General features: G+C 35.9%; 1 protein-coding gene across 1 annotated transcript in view; it reads right to left on the reverse strand.

Moving 5' to 3' along the window:
* Positions 1–451: 451 nt before the first annotated feature.
* LOC145241984 (protocadherin gamma-A11-like) overlaps positions 452–22,617 on the reverse strand; it is a 257,734-nt gene continuing 235,568 nt past the window's right edge. Inside the window, exon 4 of the mRNA XM_080104858.1 lies at positions 452–554. Coding sequence (XP_079960984.1) covers positions 531–554 — 24 coding nt within the window. The 3' untranslated portion in view covers positions 452–530. The remainder of the gene's footprint in view (positions 555–22,617) is intronic.

Raw genomic sequence — 22,617 nt, forward strand, 5'->3', positions numbered from 1 at the left:
ACACACACACACACACATATATATATATATATATATATATATATATATTATGGCTGACGTAGAAGCCGTTTAACCCTTCGAATTCATCATTTACCGTTAGGTCTCTGTTTAACAGAAATTAACAGTGTTACCTCAAATATGTTTGGACATATTTTTCTTTTTTCTTTTCCTTCATTTCATTATGATTACGAATCGGTTTTTGTTTTATTTTGTTTTGTGTTTTATCTTTAGTTTGTTTTTTTTTTGTTTTTGTATTAAAATGTTTTCCCAAGTTATGTCGTAATGCATTTCCTTTTTCTCTTCGTTTTTTAAAAACATTTTTCAAACCGTTTGTTTTCTTATTTTCCGTGTTCCCCCCCCCCATTTCTTTTGCCTGTCTCTTTGTCTTCTCTTTTCACAGTTTTATTCACAGCAAAGAGATTTTTTGTTTTGCTTTTTTTTCTTGTGTGTGTGTGTGTGTGTGTGTGTGTTTGTGTGCTTTGGTGTTTGTGTGTTCAAACAAAACCTTAATAAATCCATCCTCTTTGGCATCAGAAGAAATTGTCGTTGCACATCTGAAATGAAAACAAAAACAAGAATTCAGAATTGCCAAATATCATAAGTTGACTCACAAATAATGTCGAAGAAACAAACATGCTTGCAATAAATAAAAACAGAATAAATCATTTTAATTACAATCATCCAACAAGGCAACGTTAAAACACAAAGTTCCTGTACTTGCAACGAAGTAATAAAGAATAAGTTTACCAGCAGAACAATAAATAGGAACACAAAAAAAGCTAAAATGGGATCGTTAATCAAGGTATGGTAGTGATTTGAGACAAAAAATTACAAACAATGTAGGTCAATATTTTTAGGCTTTGCAGGATATTTTTCTAGCAGGATCTGTGAAAATTCCACAGCGGACTCTTTCGTATATAATATATTAATGTTGGCATTTTCTAGATGTTCAGCGTAAACAGAGATGCTCCGATATTATTGTAGCTCTTTTGTTAAAACTACAAAAGTATTTATCTAAGCTAGCAGGGACACCCGGCGTAGCCCGGTTGTAAAATACGCTTAAATACGATATTTTAATTTATACAGATTTCATATATACTATCATAAAGTTAATTTCTATTGATTTTTATATACTATAAAGTTGTGATTTAAAAAATAAAACATAGCCATATGACTTGGGTGCATCAGCTTGAATCGAAACTGAAACCAAATCTTATGGAGAATATATATATATATATATATATATATATATATATATATATATATATATATATATATATATAAGAGCAAATAGTTAATAAAACATGTTAAAAAACACTTTGAAAAAGAGTTAAAAAATATTTAATCTGAAAAGGAAAGACTTAATAAGTGGATAGTCCTTAATCCGCGGAGTTTCGAAGAAATACTTCTTTCTCATCAGAGGGTAGGAATTAGCAAAATGCGGGATCGGATTTTGCATACAAAAGTATTTGATGAAATAACAAATAAGTCAAAGATCTTACTTGATAACAAAAAGTGGAGCAGAGGGTATATGCTGAAGAAAAAGGTGATTACACGTGAATGGATAGTCTGGTGAAAGGTAAAGTATCCAATGACGGTAAAGTCCAAAAATATAAATCCAAGAAAGTTAATTGAATTTTCATTTGCACAAGTAAAATCAAAGGAAATCACGTAATTGGAAGATGGGCCAAAATAATCCAAAAGGCCGAAATCCATGGAATAATTCACAAATATGTATAACGAAAAGGCGAAAAAAAATCCAATAATATTAATATAAGAAAAATTAAGATATGCGTTTGACACGGCTGCGGAGACAAAATTTATTTTTATTTTATATATATATATATATATATATATATATATATATATATATATATATATATATATATATAAACTATATATATAAACTATATATATATATTTTATTTTATTTATATATATGTATATAAAAGTTATATATGTTTTATATATATATATATATATATATATATATATATATATATATATATATATATATATATATATATATATATAACTTGCGTTCCTTCAGCTATAATCGAAACCGAAACAAAACTTATGAAAAAGTCTTGGAAAAATTATTTATTACAAAAAATGGAAGGGCATAACAATTAAACGATAATCACTCAGAAGAAAAAAGATGTAAGCGTGATACACAAAATAACACACACGTTATCGTATTAATATATAGAAGATATTTCCACTATCTTCAGATTTTTCGGATTTATATAATTATGTCCAAATTCTTTGTTTCTTTTCTTTTTAAAGTTAATGAGTTCTTATTCTTCGGATGAGTTGAAGTGGAAAATATTTTTAAAAATTGACATAATAATTATATGAATGTTTTTGCGCTACGAAACAAGAGCTGTTAAGAATTGAGCATTTTAATAGGTTGGAAGAAATATACCGTAAGATGAACAACATCTTAGAATTTTGAATATAAACTTTTTGTCATTTATTTGTATATGCAACGTAGTTATACATCGAGCTTCATAAATAAAAGGATTGGTATTAATAAAGGGTGAAATATAACCGAATAGGCATATTTTCTCATATATATATATATATATATATATATATATATATATATATATATATATATATATATATGTGTGTGTGTGTGTGTGTGTGTGTGTATATATATATATATATATATATAACTACTTAATTTACTCACATAAAATTAATATACGAAAGTATAGATTTATGCGTAAACTTTAAGTATTTATTTCAAAAGTGCTCAATACCTAGGTAGAGCTAGTTAGTAAGTTATAAAATGTATATGGCGATTAAGCTAGACTGAATATTCCGCGTTTCCTCCACTCGAGGATTCTTCAGGCTTATGCGCCTGGAAAATTAACCTCGGAAACAAATTAAAAGTATATATATATATATATATATATATATATATATATATATATATATATATACTTTTAATTTGTTTCCAAGGTTAATATTTTCCAGAAGTAAAGTAACCAATGAAGTTTAACGAAGTTAATACAAGAGTGCTCAATATCGAATTAGGGCAAAGCATACTTTCTGTTTGTTTTATATAAGCAGTAATATGTTGCTATACAGTCATGAATATGTTTCGGTTAGCTAGTTACTAGTGACTAGAGACCTTTTCAGACGACACAGCTTATACGACTCACCTGATATTAATTCCCTATGATTCATTGCAAATTTTGTTTTCATATAAGCTGTATCGCCTGAAGAGGTCTCAAGTTACTGGTAACTCACTGACCGAAACATGCTCATGACTGTGTAGCAGCATATTACTGCTCATGTAAGAACAAACAGAAAGTGTATATATATATATATATATATATATATATATATATATAAAACTTTGTCTATAGAGAGATATACATTAAAAACTTTCAAATAATTTATAAATAAAGAACTAACAGACACATTCGCGAATGAAAAATGTTCAATTATAATATCGATATCTTTATATGTCATTCAATCGTGTATTTTTATAAAGATTTTTTTATATTACTTCAATGCATTAGAAAAGGCGATGCAATACTTTTCAAAAGACATTACAAATTTAGTGTGATTCTGTCAAATTGTTTTGGAGCCTAGTAATATATTATCTTTATTCTTATCAGTGGTTATTTTAGCATTTGCAACTGCCGACATCTTAAAAATAAAATCAATCGAATAAATAAGGTTTTTTTTTCACAATGAGAAACCCCTCCCTGGACTTTAACCATCTAACTCTGTTCTGAGCTATTTGCTGTTATGGGAGACCATTTTGTTGTATCAGGTCGACCCTCTGACTTGGTCTTGATCTTCCCTTTGACCCCTTATGTTCAGGAGGTACCCATTCTGTTGTCCTGATGGACCATCTGTTGTCATGCTGTCTGCCTACATGCCCTGACTATCTGTGTTTGGATGTTTTGATAGCAATATTGATGCCAATAACTCTTGTTTGTTGGCGTATCCAGATGTTTGTGTTTCTGTCTTGTGGAATGGTGCCTAACATTATCCTTTCCATCTTCCTTTGTGCTACTGCCAAGATTTCACTTTGGCGAGTTGTCAGGGTCCATGTTTCACTACCGTAGAGCAGCAAAGGTGTACATATTCATTGAAGATCTTTCCTTTGATTGCCATATTTGCTTTCCGACTTCTTATGATATTCTCCACTTTCCCAAAAGCTGCCCAACCCATATGGAATAATCAGGGTACATATTGGAGACATGTATAACGGGGACTCAAAAAAAGATGATAATGGCATTTATATATACTTGAGAGAGACATTTTTAACAGAGGTGATTGGTTGGTTGGTTGTTTTTGTTTTACGGCATATCAACCCTTTTCAGGTTATTTAATGCCGAATCCAATGATTTTGAAGAAAACATTTTTAATAGAGTATATTTGTTGTTTTCAAGTCGTTTTTTATTTAACCCATAGTTGGGACCCTAACAGGTACTACCATTCCGGGTCAGAGTGGACCTGGGAGCAATGGCAATTAAAGGGTGGCTCCGCACTCCCCAAAGGATATAGTTTAAGGTCAGATCCAGGACCTAACAGAGCTGAGAGAGACGCGAATTCATTATTGAAGGAATGTGTAATGCGTTTTTTTTTACATGAAAAGGGAGATACTTCACTTATGATAGAGGAGGGGACACATTATTTGGAAGGGAGTTATACAAAGTTCATTAAAGAGACAATCAAAACGAATTTACCTTTTGGTTGGGAGAATGACGACATGAAGACAAACAGTTAGAAAAATATACAAGGGGCGTGCAATAAGTAATGCCCATGACCTACTTCTCATAGCAGTAGAGCAACGAAACTTGGACCAGTTATTAGTCTTTCTCTACATAGGAACCACCTAGAGTTATGCACTTCTCCTATTGTTTGATGTAGCTCTGGAGACCGTTTTTGTAGAACACCCCCGGTTGGTCCTCCAACCAGGACATGACTTCAGAAATCAAGGCTGCATGAACTGGGAAACGCTTTCCTTTCAAAAACAACTTCATGGCTGAGAAGAGGTGAAAGTCAGAGGGTGCAAGGTCAGGAGAGTAGGGAGGATTGGGGAGGATTTCATAACCACACGCCCATGCTTCTGATCTGGCAACATGCGAGTTGTGAACCAGAGCGTTGTCCTGCAGTAGGAGGGTAACTTTGCTGATCTTGCCCCGCCTCTTGATTTTGATAGCTTCCCTTAATTTCCTCAAAAGTGAAGCATAATAGGCTTCTGTAATTGTGGTACCCTTTGCCACAAAATCTGTCATCACTACTCCATCCTGGTCCCAAAAGACTGTGAGCATGACCTTGCCAGCGGAGGGCTGCACCCTTGCCTTCTTTAGAGGTGGTGAGTCCAAATGCTTCCACTGCATTGACTGAGCTTTGGTCTCTGGATCATAGTGATGGACCCAGATTTCATCCTATGTAATCAGTCTTTTGAAAAACTTTGACTCACTTCTGGAATGGTGTGAGCAACTTGGGAATCCATCTTATGCATATGCAAATGGTTATGGATGATAGTTTCCACAGACCCTGTACTAATCTTGACATCTTGGGCTATTTGGCGAATAGTAATGCGCCAATCTTCCAAAATGGCAGCCTCAACTTGACGGACAGACGCCTCATCAATGGCAGAAAGGGGGCGACGAGGTCTGGGGGGCTGTTTCCAAAGACTTCCGGCCATGTTTGAATTCATGATGCCAGCGTTTTACAAGGTCATATGATGGGGTATTATCACTATAAGTTTCTTTCATTTCATCAAAAGTTTCCTGTGTTGTGCATCCTTTCAAATAGAAAAACCGGATCACTGCTCGACATTTAACAGGCTCCATTTCATACCTGACTCAGTTCAAACACCTGTAAAACAGAAACCACAATTAGTTCAGAGCTGTAATTTTCCACATAATCCGTAGAGATATAAATCATTGCACTTACAAAATTTCAGCTAGATCAGACAACGAGAAGTGGGTCAGGGGCATTACTTTTTGCACGTGGCTCGTAGACGATGATTTCTTTATTCATCAGCTGGCCGATTAATGATATCAGGATTTCAAGCCTTTTCAACTACTCTTCTACTCTTCGCCTCTAAGGGCATCAGCTTCACTCTCTGACCCTCTCTCCCTGGCTGTGAGTGTGACTCTCTCCTTAAACTCGAACCCTCGTCTCAATATATTAAGAATCTCTTTTATTTGTGACGTCAGAGGTGTGCTGTTAACCAACGTGACAATTTCACATGGATTTTACATATGTCTGTCCAAGCACACTTTTGGCAAACAAAGAATTCCCAATTTTAATTGTTCAAAATCTAACCTATTTTTAATCATTATCTATAAACTCGCATTGCCCATTCTTTTAACTGACATATTTAATATCCAATTAATTCTAAAAGAATGGACAATCGCTTTATCTCTGACATAAATAATATTTAGTTATTTCTAAAAGAATGCACAATCGCTTTACCTCTGACATAAATAATATTTAGTTATTTCTAAAAGAATTTACAATCGACTGCATTCCTAGAATTTCAATTATATTTTAACATTTGCATACATGGTTCGATTCTAGCCTTTTCCTAATATAATTTTCACTTATCTAGTCTGCCTTCTTACTTACATGAGAAGGGGACAGCCCTTCTTATGTAACACCCAATGCTATCTTTCTATTTATCTCAGGGAGTAAATCTCCATCTTTTCCAAGTAGATGTAGCTTCCAACTTCCTTAATGGTTGTTCCATCAAAATTATTGGCGACTTGGCAGTGTGTTGGTTTAAGATCACCTTGGTCTTCCCAAGATGCATGTTGAGTGGATGTTGTATATTATGCTTCATGCTAAATCTGGTTCAATTTTACTCAGTAGTTTTGAAGCCTATAAGTGACCAGCTAACAAAAACAAACATAAATACCAAATTATAATATGGATGTATTGATCAATATTACTAATCAGCAGATCGTTACCTCTTTTAACAAAGGGAAGAGTCTATCAGATATGTATATGTAGTATGATAATGTATGAAAGTAAAACCTTATTAGTTAGGGTTGAGGACATGCGTTGCATGGAGGAAAATTATATGAAAATGATACAATATATGTGTAAGATGGGTTTTAATGACATACATAGTTCTGGTGATTTCAGAAGAGGATTAAATCAGGAGAGGATAATGTCGTGTAGAACAGAGGACTTTGATAGATTGACCATATTGAAAGAATGAGGAGAGTTCTTGGGTTAGTCTATGCAGAAGAGTTGAGTTATCAGGGTCAGTTTTCAGAGGAAGGCCAAAGAAAATGTGGGAGGAAGTGAGAAAAATAGACGTGAGAGAAAAAGGGACAAATAATGACCTAGCTAGAAGTAGGTTGGTTTCGAAGAATTATAAAAGCTATCCAATACATGCCAGTATATGAAACAGGCGTTAGACTGAACAGGACGATGTGAAAATAGATGAGAGTGTTTAAGTTAGTAAATGTAGAACGGTTGAGGTGGCAGGATTAGTTGACAAGAAGAACGGATAAAGATGGCGTTGAGAGAAAGAGGTATAAATTAGTGTTGAGATGATTAATCAGAATCGGGAATTGGAAAAATCGAAACTTTTAAGGGTATTGAAATCGGTATCGGAATAAGAAAAATTTGTGCCTATTTTCCGATGCCCAAAACGATTTCTTTTTAATATCTTTTTTTTAATTTTGATTTTGTTTAAAACAAAATCTTCAACTGCTGGTAGTGCTAATAAAAAAAGAAATATTTATTGATTTTAAACTACCACCAAAAATAAAATCTTTAGATCATCCTTGCAAGTTTGTTTTTGCGTTTGAGAAAATAAATGCCCATTTAACACGTGTTTTTACTGTAATTAGGGAAAAATAAACAATTTTATAGTTAAATATTTATAGGTTTATAAAGAATCAGCATCAGCAATTGTATTGGAATCGGAAAAATTTTATGGGAATCATCCCATTACTAGTTTAAATAAAGACCTGTACAGACTTAGTTTGGTAATCTCTATCTCTATCTATTTATTATATAAAATTCACTTCTTGTGTGAGTTCCTTCCTCATAAGTTCCGAAACGGCTGAGCCTATCTTGTGTAAATTTCACACAAAGCTAATTTATATGTCTGGCAGTGTTCTTAGATATGGTTTGTACAGAAATTCATCCGATAAGTATCGAAAATCGAAGAAAATCTGATCTTAAAAATAGTCTTTTCTCTTTTATAGATAAAAAAGAATTTTTACAGGGGAATATTTTACGTTACACCGACCAATTAAGATAATAAAATCTTAGCAAATCATTTCATCTAAAAAAAATCCAGATTTATTATACTCTGGTGATAAAACTTAATGGTAGATCAAATGATCCCCTGTTCAAGCAAGAGTGTACCTCACCATTTTATTTTAATTTTTTTTTATCAATGAGTTCAATTTACGATAAAAGAAAAGGTACCATTTAAAATCGCCGCAAATCATTTCTTCGTGTGTGTGTTAGTCCGTTCCTTATAAGTTCCGAAACGGCTGACCCTATCTTGTTGCAAATTTCACACAAAGCTAATTTATATGTCTGGCAGTGTTCTTAGATATGTTTTGTACAGAAATTCATCTGATAAGTATCGAAAATCGAAAAAAAAAATCGGACCTTAAAAGTAGTCTTTCTCTCTTATAGATAAAAAAAGACTTTTTACAAGGAAATATTTTACGTTACACCAGCCAAGGGAGATAATAAAATCTTATTAAATTATTTCATCTTAAAACAAAAAAAAAACCCAGATTTATTATAATCTGGAGATAAAACTAAACGATAGAGCATTCGACTACAGATCAAATGATCCCCTGTTCAGGCTCGGGTGTACCTCACCATTTAATTTCAATTTTTTTTCTAATTAATGAGTTCAATGTACTTGAAAAGAAGAGGTATCATTTAAAATCGCCGCAAATCATTTCTTCGTTTGCATATTTTAAAACTAAACATTAATCAGAAGTAACTTTTCCAGAGCAATCGTCGTCAAGCCCAAATATCAGCTGACGTGATATTGTAAACAAACACAGACGGAATTTGATGAACGACATTATCATTATTTAATTATTTATTTATTTCATTTTGCGAATTAGTCCACCAGGCAAATTATTCCTCGTAATATATAATCATCAATAGAGGATTGATTCTATAATAATAATACATACGTAATCTGCATGAATTAAAATATTATGTTTAATAACTTAAAATATCATCGCTTGTTTTACATGTTGGCATGTAAAACAAACGATGATGATGATGATGATGATGATGATTGGCAATCACCGCCTGTATTTTAATCATATAAATTAATGCATGTTATTATCAACGTGAATATAATACTTTAACCAAATCAGATTTCCTTCTATAATCATTGCTATAACAACGCAGACCATTACTATTACAAATACGATGATTACTATTATTATTATTATTATTATTATTATTATTATTACTATTATTATTACTATTATTATTATTAGTATTATGATGGAGGCTGTAATTCTCCATATTGTAATTCTCGGTCCATCATTATCGACGATGTTGTCATTATCCACTTCGACCTATAGAAATCAGGAATACCGGACGAGCCCATTCAATAACGTCATATCAATGACCTTTGCAATCTTTTGTCAAAGAAAATGGATGGCACAATACATGTGATGGCTTGTACACAGAAGAGTGCGTGTGTATGTAAGTTACACACACACACACACACACACACACACACACATATATATATATATATATATATATATATATATATATATATTTATATATTTCTCTGTATGTCCACAGGTTTTATGTATGCATAAGTGCGTGGACTTTACCAAAACAAAGACGCCAAACTATTTAAATGCGTACAAATCTGCAAAACTCGACTGCTGATGTTTACGTATATTTATTTGAAATAAAGACAAACACACACACGTTATTAGTCATATTTAGTCATCCACAGACAGACTGTTTCGCTGTATCACAGCTCTTCAGTGTGGCTAGACTAGCAACTACTTCAAGCCAGGACTGAAACTCGACCGCTTAGGCAACAGTCGGCACTTCTAACCATTATGCTATTTGACGTGTGAAATTACAATGTTTTAACATTGTTCAAACGCCTAAACTCCATTTGTTTACACAAAGAGCATCGCTTTATATGCTTGCGGCAGTTGATTAAAGTACTTGGTAAAATTCAGTTGTCAGTTACATTGTTCTGGGGATTGAAAGTTCAATCCTTGGTGCAGGCAACACTAAAAATATGCAACTACGAATTATTTAGGACTTCAACCTAATCATAGCTGATGGAACGAGTGCATGCTACCTCAATGAACTAAATAAAGGATTCAGTTCGAAATTCCTTGGATTTTTATGTTTGCGTATATTACATGTTTTTTTTTTTGTTTGCATATATTACATGTTTTTTGTTTGTATATATTATATGAGCTTTTATGTTTGTATATATTACATGGATTTTTTATGTTTGCATATATTACATGGATTTTTTATGTTTGCATATATTACATGTTTTTGTTTGTTTGTATATATTACATGGATTTTTTTGTTTGCATATATTACATGCATTTTTATGTTTGCATATATCACATGAATTTTTACACTTGCATATATTACATGGATTTTTATGTTTGCATATGTTACATGTTTTTTTTCTGTTTGCATATATTACATGAGTTTTTACGTTTGCATATATTACATGGGCTTTAATGTTTGCATATATTTCATGGATTTTCATGTTTGGATATATTACCTGGATTTTTACGTTTGCATATATTACATAGGGTTTCATGTTTGCATATATTACATTTTCTTTTGTTTGCATATATTACATAGAGTTTTACATTTTTTATTTTATCTTTTCACCCCCAATGCTCAAATCCCCACTTGACTCCAACTGAAATGAACGGCTCTCGTCTTTAGGAAACACCTTGCTTTAATAAACTTCTGGGGCTGATCTTCACTCCTGACATGACATTGAAAACTTACATCAGATCCGTTGCCAAAATCACTAGAAATATGGTTGGATCATTCTATCGCTCGAGAAAGTATCTCACACCAAACGCTATCGTCTACCTGTACAAGATTTAAAAAAATATATATATACTAAATGAAATACTGAAATGCCGTAAGATGACAGGTTTTATAATACTGTAAACATAAAGTCCAAACAAATATTAGTATCAATATTTATAAGACGATCCCACGCAGATAAAGAAACTTAATATGTCTTAATACCAAATTGTATTCTCAGCTTTTTGTATATACATGTATTGTTCTAATCATTATGATCGTAATGTATTGGTTATCTCATTTGTACAAACTAGACGAATGAATCTGATCTTAAGAATAAGCGAATCATTCACTAGTCTTTCTTCCTCTCCCCCCCCTCTCTCTCTTTCTCTCGACATAAAAACTTGAATTATCTCCCTTTTCAAACGATCACTGAATATGGCTAGCTATGGTAGACATCCCTACCTCACCCCTTGACCCCAGATTTCAACCATACAATGCTAGTTCAGTCGTGTCGCCCACCTCCTTTGCCTTGCAAGTTATCAGTCCGGTTTGAAGCTAATGGCTGGCGGCCAACAAATCAATATGAACAACTAGACCTCTGGGGTCCCATCTCCACTTTGTTGAGTTCCTATATCCAGGCCTCCCTCCTTCCTGGTATTGGTTTCCGAACACTGGGAGGGGTTCGTGTGGGGTGGAGAGACTGGGGAGATCTATTAAATTTGGTGTGGCACAGCTGAGCTTGGCTAGTCACTAGTCAGGCCCTTCTGAGCATGCTCCCTTTAGTCCCCCTCCCCCACAACCTCTTCCCACCTCCTCTCGAAATTACAAAATAGATGGGACAGGTACGGTTGTGTATGACTAGTCATGGGGGCAGGGGATGTAATCGTAAAGGAGATAATGGACATGATATCAATGAAGCGGATGATAGAAACATAAGGCAAACTGATCGGTGTTGAAGGCCGGATGAGCGTTTGGTTTGAAGAGAGAGAGAGAGTGTGACAATGATGATGATGATGATGATGATGATGATGATGATGATGATGATGATGATGATGATGATTTAAGGTGCCAAATGGGTTGAAGGGGGTTAGATGACGATAAAGCATGGTGAATGGCAATTTGACTGATCATAGTGATGACTGTTGCAGAAATCTTTCCACTTGGGTAGACTGGAGCGCACGAACTAAAAACGGCAGGGGTGGGTGTCAATAGTTGCACGATGATGGGTTCCGACAGGTGGCTGGAGGGGGGAGGTGTTGATCAGGAATGAATAGTGGGTGGACGATCTTTGAGCGATGGAAATCTGTAGGCCGGTGAGAAAGTTGAGTTGATATAGTGATATAGGGGTAGAATTTATTGTGACCAAGAAACGGTCGCGGCTGTGATCATAATGATGTTGCTGATGGTTGATGCTGTGTTGGTTGCCGGGTGTCTATAACATTAGCAAGTTGGAAGTGAGTAATTGCAAGAAGGTGCGTAGAAAGAGAATGTAATTATTGGACATGGGATAAGCGATTCAGATATTCAGATGCAGTCGGTGTAGGGTCAATTTTGTCCGAAGATTAAAACTGAAGCAAGCAAATCGATTTTTTTTTTACTTCATATAGTCAGCACTCATCAAGGTGTGGAGGCCACTGAAGGATAAGTTTTAATGGGTACTGTAATTAAAATTTGATAATAACTTATTTTTGAGGACGGCTCTTCAAAAAAACTGTTCATGATGGACTTGAAAACGACCATGTAATAGTCAGCCAGGAAGCAGCTTCATGGTATTGTGTTCCACAGAAGAGCAACTTTAGGAAAAACACTCTGCTAACGGAATTTTCCATTTAGTTTTAGGCACAGATGGAGAGTAAGGGAAATTTCTGATGGTAGTTGTAGCTAGGCGAGAGTTTGCTGCGAAAGATTTACCAAAGGGAACCATAGAGTGAAGCTTAGTCGAACACCTGCCATGAAAATAAAGGTAGAGCAGAGAGAGGCTGGCAATGTCTCTTCTTTGTGACAGAGGCTGCAAAGAAGAGAAAAAGACACCACCCATCAGATGCTGAAGTCGATTTTGCATCTTGTCGAGACAGGAGAGGATGATGTGAGTAGCTCCTCCACAGATGTGGCAACAGTACTCCATTCTAGGATATACTTCCCCTTTGAGCACTGTACACTCATTAATCCTTATCCTCGAGTGGCCTACGGACCTTTATAAGTGGTGAATACTTTGTGAAAAAAATTATGCAAACGATATTGTCATACTGCGTGGAAGTTTTGCATCTATTTTGCGATAGACAGGATACAATTTAACATGAAGTCAATGCTTAAAAAGATGAAGCTCCTAATTGATGGTTTCCTCCTAAATGAAAAACCGCCACTCGCTCTTTATGGCCTTGAAGCAGTTGATCGTTTACAATACCTTGGCTTTCTTATCACCACAAGGAGAGGAGGTCATCAACGATTGCATTTGCAATGCTCGTCTCATTTACTAACATCTTTAATCTTAAATTTGGTGCTAAAATGCGCATGTATCAAATTCTCATCCGCACTATTCGATTATACAGATGTGAAACCTGGCCGATAAGAGAAAGCGACCTATAAAGGTGTCTGATCACTAATGTTTGTGGCGCATCTTTTGCATTCGTTGGCAGCAATTCAAATGCTGTTGTTTATTTTTGCTGCAACATATAGGGATATCTTCATTTAAAAAACATTTTCTTTACCTGTTTTTTCACTCTAAACAAGGCATAGAGCACTTAGTCGTGAGGGGCTACTATTTGGGACCAGATTTGCAGGGATACTATTTAGAGAGTTTGTTCACATTACACTTGAATTTCTGCATGCTAGTATAATGAGGGAAGCAGTAACCCAGGAGGGAATTCCAAAGTGTAGCAGTCCGAAGGAAAAAGCTAATGGCAGCTTTTTTTTTTTATTTTATACAGTGGTCACCAATTATGAAGGCCTGGAAGCCACTCAGGGATAAGGGTTATTGCAAGTACATTACGTTAGTGTGGAGATTTGATGAAGTGTTTACTTAAGGGAGCGGTTCATTAGGAATTTATTAACGTTGGACTTGAAGACATCCAAGTTGTAGTCAGGTGGAAAGCAGGCAGACGGAACAGAGTTCCACAGGCGTGCAGATCTCTGGAGTGTAAGGGTGGGATTTTGCTGCTTGTCAGATTCGGTCGAAAGTCATTGAACCAGCCCTTCTTTAGCATTGGAAAAAATAGTATGAAGGTCTGCTGAAAATCTCAGAACAATGAAACCTGATACCAAGCTGATCCCGGTTACTTGCCTCTATTGGGGTTAAACGCTGGAACACTAACTGACTAATTCTCGTATCTGCTGCTGCAATGCTTGGTTTGCATTTATTTGGGTTGGGACATGACAAAATCTCTGGATTGAGACAGTCCAACTGCTCCAGGGTACAAGAATGTACTGTGTGAATCCATTCACCTCACTGCTGGAAACACACACACCCTGTTTTGATAATGCTAATCTTACCCTTACCTATTGAGCCACTACTCATACAAACGATTTCTTACCAGTGATTCGACTGTTTCTCCAAATTCGTTGTCTGTCACCAATAAAAATGAATTTACGTTTGCATGGATCAACTTTGTCAATCTTTCTTCTGTATTTTACTTTTGCTTATACTAAACATTGCATATTGCAATCTTGAACGTAGAAGCTATGATGATTTCCAACCACTTGAGAGAGATTGGAAAGACAAAAAACCTTGATAAATGGGTGCCTCACGAATTGGACGACAACTAAAAGAAACGTTGTTTTGAAATGTCATCTTCTCTTCTATTATGTAACAAGAACGACCCGTTTCTCTACCGGGTTGTGACTTGTGATGAAGAGTATGTTCTTTACGAAAACGGGTGATGCTCAGCTCAGTGGTTAGATACCAATGAAGCTCATGACACTTCCTTAAACCAGAGCTGCCTGTTTGGTGGTGTGCGACCGGTCTCATCTTCTACAGTTTTTTGAGTGCAGGCAAAACCATTATGGCGGGGAAGTACTATCAACAAATGGATGAAATGCATCAGAAACTTCAACAACAACACCCAGCATTAGTCAACAAAAACAGCCCAATTCTCCTTCACGACAATCCCACATATACCAATTCTGCAGAAGTTGAACGAATTAGACTACAAAACTCTCCCTCACCGCCATACTCTCCAGACTTCTCACCTACTGAATATGACTTTTACAAGCATCTCAACAACTTTCTGCGTGAGAAATGCTTCGAAAATTTAAGCGATATTATAAACGCCTTTAGTGTCTTCATCGCCACCAGAACACAAGATTTTTACATTACTGGCATAAATGTACTTGTTTTGCGTTGGCAAAAGTATGTTGATTCTGATGGTGCTTATTTCGATAAATAAATTTTTGTCTGAGCTGAGATATGTTCATCTGAACTTAAAAGTTAAAAACCGCAAGAACTTTCTTGTCAACCTGATACAAGCACGGCATTCATAAGTTCGCTGACAGATGGAATCAAGTTATATGAGTCAAAGGCCGTTATTGTTATTATTAAAGATTTTTGAACACAGATTTTCATTTTCAAGATGAAATTTTATATCGGCAAAAAGATTTGCACCGACCTAATATATGTAACAGTATCATAGACTATTGTCAACTAAATTTAGTGGTCACCAAATATCGTTAGGTTAATGTTGAAATGCCATTGTGATTTTTATTTTTATGGAAATAGCTCCAGACAATGTATGGAGCCACTTGATGTAAGGAGCTCAAAAAATACTAGTTCAAGGTTAAAAGATAATCAAGGATAAGTGTTAGAGGGAGAGATTATGACCCCCAAAACAGCATTTCTTCCTATTTTGTCAGAAACATCGCTCATGGAATGTGAGGACTAATGGACAAAATAAGGGAAGTGAGAATTACAAGAGAACTGCAAGTTCCATTTTCTACTGAACATTTACATTATATTTTGAACAAGAAAGCAATCTGAAGAATATATAATTTGTTATGAAATTTTATCAAGAGACAAGAAAAAAAAACAAAAAAAAGTAAAACTCATGTAAAAATAAACTAACAAACAAAACAGACGATAAAAAAAAGATTCCCTTGTGAAAATACGAAATCGATTTTTTGCATTTTCTTTTCATTTTTTTTTTATCTTAAAGTTTAGAAAAAAATCTTCTCAAATCTATGTTCTTATGGTCAGTGAATAACCAGACAAAACCGGTTGTGATGTATTTAAAATTAAAGAGAGAGAGAGAGAGAGAGAGAGAGAGAGAGAGAGATCCTCCAGGAAAAAGAAGCCATAGATTTAATAAATATACTCACCTATACATAAATACATAAATACAAGAATAACAGACTGTAAATATATTCAAATATGCAAAATAAAAGTTGAAAAAAGGTTCATAAATAAAAATCTCCAACTACAGAAAACGAATAATATTCAACTACAGGAGTTTCATCCTCACATGCTGGTTCTCATAAAATCATTAAAGTTAGCAACGTTGTACTTGGGCAATACCAGATGGGTAACCATTTGGGAATACCAAGCACTGTATGTAGAAAGATTCCTATACTTTCTTAACATCATCTTCCCTGATAGGAGATATAAATGCAACTGGAAACTACTTATGAATTTGATATTCTCAAGAAACTCCCTCCTTTGGTGAAAGTCAGCTCAACTTATACAAGGTGCATTTAACATCAAAAATCATAGAAAACCATCAAACTAATCCCTAACTGTGCATTGAACGAATACCATAATACTTAGTTTTTATTTTTTTATTTTGAATTGTGAGTCACCACTTATTAAAGCGCGCAGGCCACTCGAGGATAAGAGTTAATGAATGCAAGGTGGTAATTTAGTAATCGTTGATGGTGTAAATTTGGTAGAATTTGGTTATTTATGGGGACGGCTTACCAAGAATTTGTTTATATTGGATTTGAAGGCTACTATGTTGTATTCAATCGGGAAGCAGGCCAGCAGAACAGTGTTCCACAGGAGAGCAGTTCTGGGAAGGAAGCTTTGTTCATGGAATCTGGCTTTAGATTTAGGCACAGAGTGTGAGTGAAATCGTATATAGTGGTTGTAGTTAGTCGAGTTTTTGGGGGAACGTTTGGCAAGGGTGAACCATAGATTGGAGTTCAGTCGAACACGTTATCATAACAAAGGTCGATACAAAATTTCAATGAGACATGTCCAGTAGTTTAGAATGTAAATACTAATTCCAATTAATCTCTAATAATCTTTAACTGCGCACCGAACATCTATGATATAAATCTCGCCTAATGTATGTATGTATGTATGTATGTATGTATGCCTAAAACTTTCGAACAGGAGCGACGGATTTTCACGAGATTGGTATTGTCTTAAAGCTCAACCCTTCAGATGACAAATATAGAAAAATTAGCTAAAAACAGTAATTGCTTCACCCTCAACTAGGCACTTTTCTACAAGGAGGGGTAAATTTTTCGCCGATATTTTCGAAAGTCATCCCCTCTTTTGATTGACTAGCCTTAATTTAAACCTTCACCACTTCTGGTTTCGCGATGGAGGCAATGGCAAAGATGTCGCTTTTTTTCGCGTTCTTTTCCTCCTTCGCAGTACAGGTTCGAGCCTGTCTGCCTTCCTACTACCACTTTTTTTTTCTTTTTATCTCAACACACAGCTCCAAACACCTGGGCAACGCCAGACACGCAGGCTAGTATAGTATAATACTTAGTTCGCTGCACCTTATCATAAAAAGGTCTATACAAAAATACAACCAAACAGACAGACAAACTAAAAGAAATACAATATCACTATAATAAACATATGCAGAAAATAATAAAAGGAGCACAGCCGTTGGGAGCAAAGGATGTTTCTCAATACGAAAGACGAACGCTACTTACTTCCAAAAATTTATACCAGCAGAAAAAGATTCATATTCATATATCCATATGCGGCACAATCATGTTTACACACTGCTTCTCGCTAGACCATCGAAGTTAAGCAACGATGAGTCTGGCGATGGCCAGATAGGTGACCATGTGGGAAGGCTAGGCACTGTATGTACTGCCCCAAGTCGTAAAGATTTCCAGGTTGGTATCTGGGGGTGCGTTTAACTCATGGGAGGGAGTTGCACCCCTGAATTTGAATTTTTAAGTTGAATTTTGAATTAAAAGCTATGTTTAATTTCAGAAAAGTTTTCGATGGGTAACCAATCTGTATAAATCTTGGGAAATGGAAAAGAGTTTGCAGTGGGTAGCTTATCTGTATAAGTCCCAGACATTATAATTTTGCCGACAAAGAGAAAAGGTTTTTCTCATGTGAACACAAAAAAAGTGTGTGAATTCTAAAGATTCTATATTTTTATCGAACAATTACGGTTTCTGATTGGTTGCTAGCAAAATATAGCTTCATTTGATTGGTCACTTCCTATCGCCAGTGGAACCTTCCAATTTTCTTTAAACATACCCTTCCCATTATTTTTAATGTTGAAGAATGAGTCTTCTTGCTGCTCCGGGGGCTTCCAAACTTGAGTAGAAAAGTACCAGTCAAGAAACTGTTTTCGACAATCAGACCGACAGGTGGAAGCCAAGAACTGGCCCAGCACCTGTTGGACTGAGGGACACCACCTGAGTATTACCTAAAATTTCCACCCTCTCAGGCCTTGCCACCCAGCTTCCAGGTGGAGCAAGTTTATAGCTTATTGCTTGATGCGCCCCTACTGGGGAATGCTGATGAGGGTGCCCAGGCAATTTTTGCTAGGCAAGAGTGCCCTTCCTTTAGGGGCGCTGACTGGACATTCCCATTTTCTGACCTTGTGTCACATTTTTCTGAGGTGGGCAGCAAGTAAATACCCTTATATAATAAAATATTTCAACAGAGAAAGTCATAAAAAGTTTTTCTTTTTTTTTTGTAACCTCGCGCTTCTGCTAGCTCCAATCTGCGTCATATTCATATGATTTTTTCATATAGGAAGGGTCGTTCCAAAAGTAGTGCCTCCTATTTTTCATTCCATCTGAATGGATCAGAGGAGATTGCAAATTGCATTGTTATGATGACTAAACATGCATTCATGACCTGAAAGTTTCAATTCTCTGCTAAAAATATTGACTGTATGAGACTCTAAGAAAGCAACTCCTGTCATGAACATGCATCAGAAGCAGAGATGCGTCATTGAATTCTGCCATGCAAAAAAAAATTGTAATTGATTAATATTTACAGCCGTCAGTTGAATGTTTACGAAACATATACAGGTGATATCCGCACAGTTACGAGATGAGTTAAATTTCAGACTGGCGACAGAGATGTAAGTGACAAAACATATTCCAGACGCCCATGCACAGCCACCATTCCCATCGATGGCAAAAGAACATCAAGAATGATAGTGTCTATGTAGAAAAATAAATTATGGGGCACAAAACGTCGCTCATTTTAATGGTACCACTCCCATCTTCAGAGCTCTTCAACTTTTTTGATTAGTTTTATTACATTTGGAATGACACACACACACACACACACGCACACACACACATATATATATATGATTAGTTTTTCTTTGGAAAAAGTAATCCAGCAGAGTGCTCAATTAAAAGGAAAATCCAAAAAATAAGAGCGTATTTATATTTTGTATTTTGTGTACAGAAAGTTGTTAGGTGAGATAAGTCATTAGTACCGTCGGTTTCAAGCCCGATAATTAGGACCGTTTTAGATATCCATATCAAGCTCTCTTCAGCCAATACTTATCTTTGAGAGGAATATTAGCTGAAGAGAGCTTGATATGGACATCTAAAATGGTCCTAATTATCGGGCTTGAAACCGACGGTACCAATGACTTATCTCATCTAACAACTTTCTGTACACTAAAGACAATATATATATATATATTTTTTTTTTCTTTTTTTTTTTACACAGTGATCACCACTTATCAAGGCCCGGAAGCCACTCAGGGATAAGGGTTATTGCAAGTGATAGACACAGCTAAGACTGATTACTCTGAAACCACCAGAAAGCGCATCGAAACACAGAAATTAGGAACCCGGGATTTTTGGAAAATCTACAATAGCGTAGTTAATAATGGACAGTCAATTATTCCCCCACTAACAAACAATCATGAGGTTGCTTGCACGGCAACTGACAAGGCTAATCTGCTTGCCAGTCGGTTTGCCTCAAACTCCACACTGAACTCGGTACACCACTCACTCCCTGATTTTCCTCTGCGAACAGACGCCACACTTGACGATTTGAAAATCACCCCTTCTCAGGTACATGCTATTATAAAAACCTAGACACCTCAAAAGCATGTGGACCAGATCTCATCCTGGCTGTGCTATTAAAAAAATGCTCTGCCGAGGTTGCTCCAGTTCTGTCCAAACTTTACAATAAATGCCTTAACGAATCTTGTTTTCCCGACTGCTGGAAAACCGCCTCTGTGGTACCAGTCTTCAAGAATTCTGGTGAAAGAACTGACCCACTAAATTATCGCCCCATTAGCCTCCTCCCGCTTTTCGCCAAAATATTTGAGTCCTTAGTTAATCAAGCCCTAGTCCAGCACCTAACAGCTGCTAAACTCCTGACTGACAAACAATATGGATTCAGGCAAGCGCGTTCAACAGCAGATATCTTAACTGTAGTTTCTGAACGTATATACCGTTCATTGGACAAAACAGGGGAGGGTAGAGCGGTGGCCCTTGATATATCTAAGGCTTTTGACAGGGTAGGCACGATGGTCTTCTAAGGAAAATTAGATCATATGGAATCACTGGAAGAATTCATAATGTAATTAAATCCTTCTTAAGTAATAGAAAAATCAAAGTTGTCCTCGACGGACATACATCCAAACAATATGACATAAATGCGGGAGTACCTCAGGGGTCTATCCTTGGACCTCTATTATTCCTGATATTCATAAACGACCTCCCTGATAATATTGTTTCGGAGATGGGTATACTTGCCGATGACACCACTCTCTATAACAGATATGAGGGGAAAACAAATGAACACATATCCAAGGAAATGGCAGAAACACTAGAGGACTACCTCCAATCCGTAGTGGAATGGGGACAAAAATGGTTGGTCACATTCAATGCTGCTAAGACTAAGCTTGTTTCCTTCAATAACTACAAAAAACCTTTTCTACCACCAATAGCAATGGCCAAGAACACATTGCCTGAAAGTACTTCTTTTAAACTCCTTGGCCTAACGTTTACAGGGAATATGAACTGGAATAGATACATTGAGAGCATTGCCAAGGCTGCTGCAAGGAAGGTTGGCTCCCTCTACCGTGCTAGAAAACTACTTACGCCTGCCAGTATCCTATACCTCTATAAGGCAACCATTCGCCCATGTATGGAGTACTGTTGTCACATCTGGGCTGGTGCATCTGCTGCTTGTCTCTCGCTCCTGGATAGGGTTCAAAAAAGAGTCGCCAACCTGATAGGTCCTGAACTGTCATCTAGGCTTCAACCTCTGTCCCATCGACGAGATGTTGCATCCCTCTGCCTGTTCTACAAATACTTTAATGGTGAATGCTCTGACGAACTGCAAACACTTGTACCTCCCCGACGTAACTACCCCCGACAAACCCGATAAGCTACCAAGTCTCATCCCTTTACAGTAGAGATCCCTAGGTGCAAGAAAGCCTTTTACTCCAATAGTTTCTTCCCCAGAACTGCGGGTCTTTGGAACTCCCTTGCGGGATTCTGCTTTCCCAACTGCAATGATATGCAGAAGTTCAAGTGTAATGTTAACAAACATCTTTCTACTCTTCTCCCCTCATAATGACCCCGCTAATTAATTCCCTAATAGTAGCCCCCCTGCTTCAAAGTGGCACTGTGCCTTGTTTGGGGTGAAAATTGAATAAAAAAAAAAAAATAAAAAAAAAATACATTACATTAGTGAGGAGATTTGCTGAAGTGTTTACTTAAGGGGGCGGTTCATTAGGAATTTGTTAACATTGGACTTGAAGACATCCAAGTTGTAGTCCGGAGGGAAGCAGGCAGACGGAACAGAGTTCCACAGGCGTGCAGTTCTAAAAAAGAAGCTTTGTTCATGGAATCCGCGATATATATTCATATATGAATGGAAATGTATAAAAAAAGAATACGAAAAGTATAAAAGCTTATAACTTTTCTTTATTCGTTTTCAATTGGTGACGTGCAGGAATACAAAATAATATTATGAAAAAAATTTAAAAACTCTTTTTACAGGTACATCATTTTCGGCCGATCTTTCAGTCTTCATCAGTGGTGAGCATACACGGGGCAAAGGAGAAAGGAAGAGGAAGGAAGAGGATGAGCTATAGCCAATGAGAAGGTGCCAAGTCAGTGTTAAATACATATATATATAAGTACGCACATACACACATGCACACAGTACATATACACATATAAAAGAAAGATTAAAAATTACACAGTAAATAAATGTGAAGAAACTTTAACTGTCCAATATTTTGAATTCCAACGATAGTATTTATTCCAGGAGAGAAGAATTCAAAGGATTTAAGACGTCATGAGGAGAGACGCTATATATATGTAACTAATCACACACAGCAGGTGAAGTGTTAAGTTAGAGCAGACAGATACAAAAGAGTGGGGGTGGTCATCCAAAGCAGAATATCAATTGTGATT

Source organism: Euprymna scolopes, chromosome 21 (assembly GCF_053919585.1).
Source record: "Euprymna scolopes isolate OS-2025 chromosome 21, ASM5391958v1, whole genome shotgun sequence".
Lineage (NCBI taxonomy): Eukaryota > Metazoa > Mollusca > Cephalopoda > Sepiida > Sepiolidae > Euprymna > Euprymna scolopes.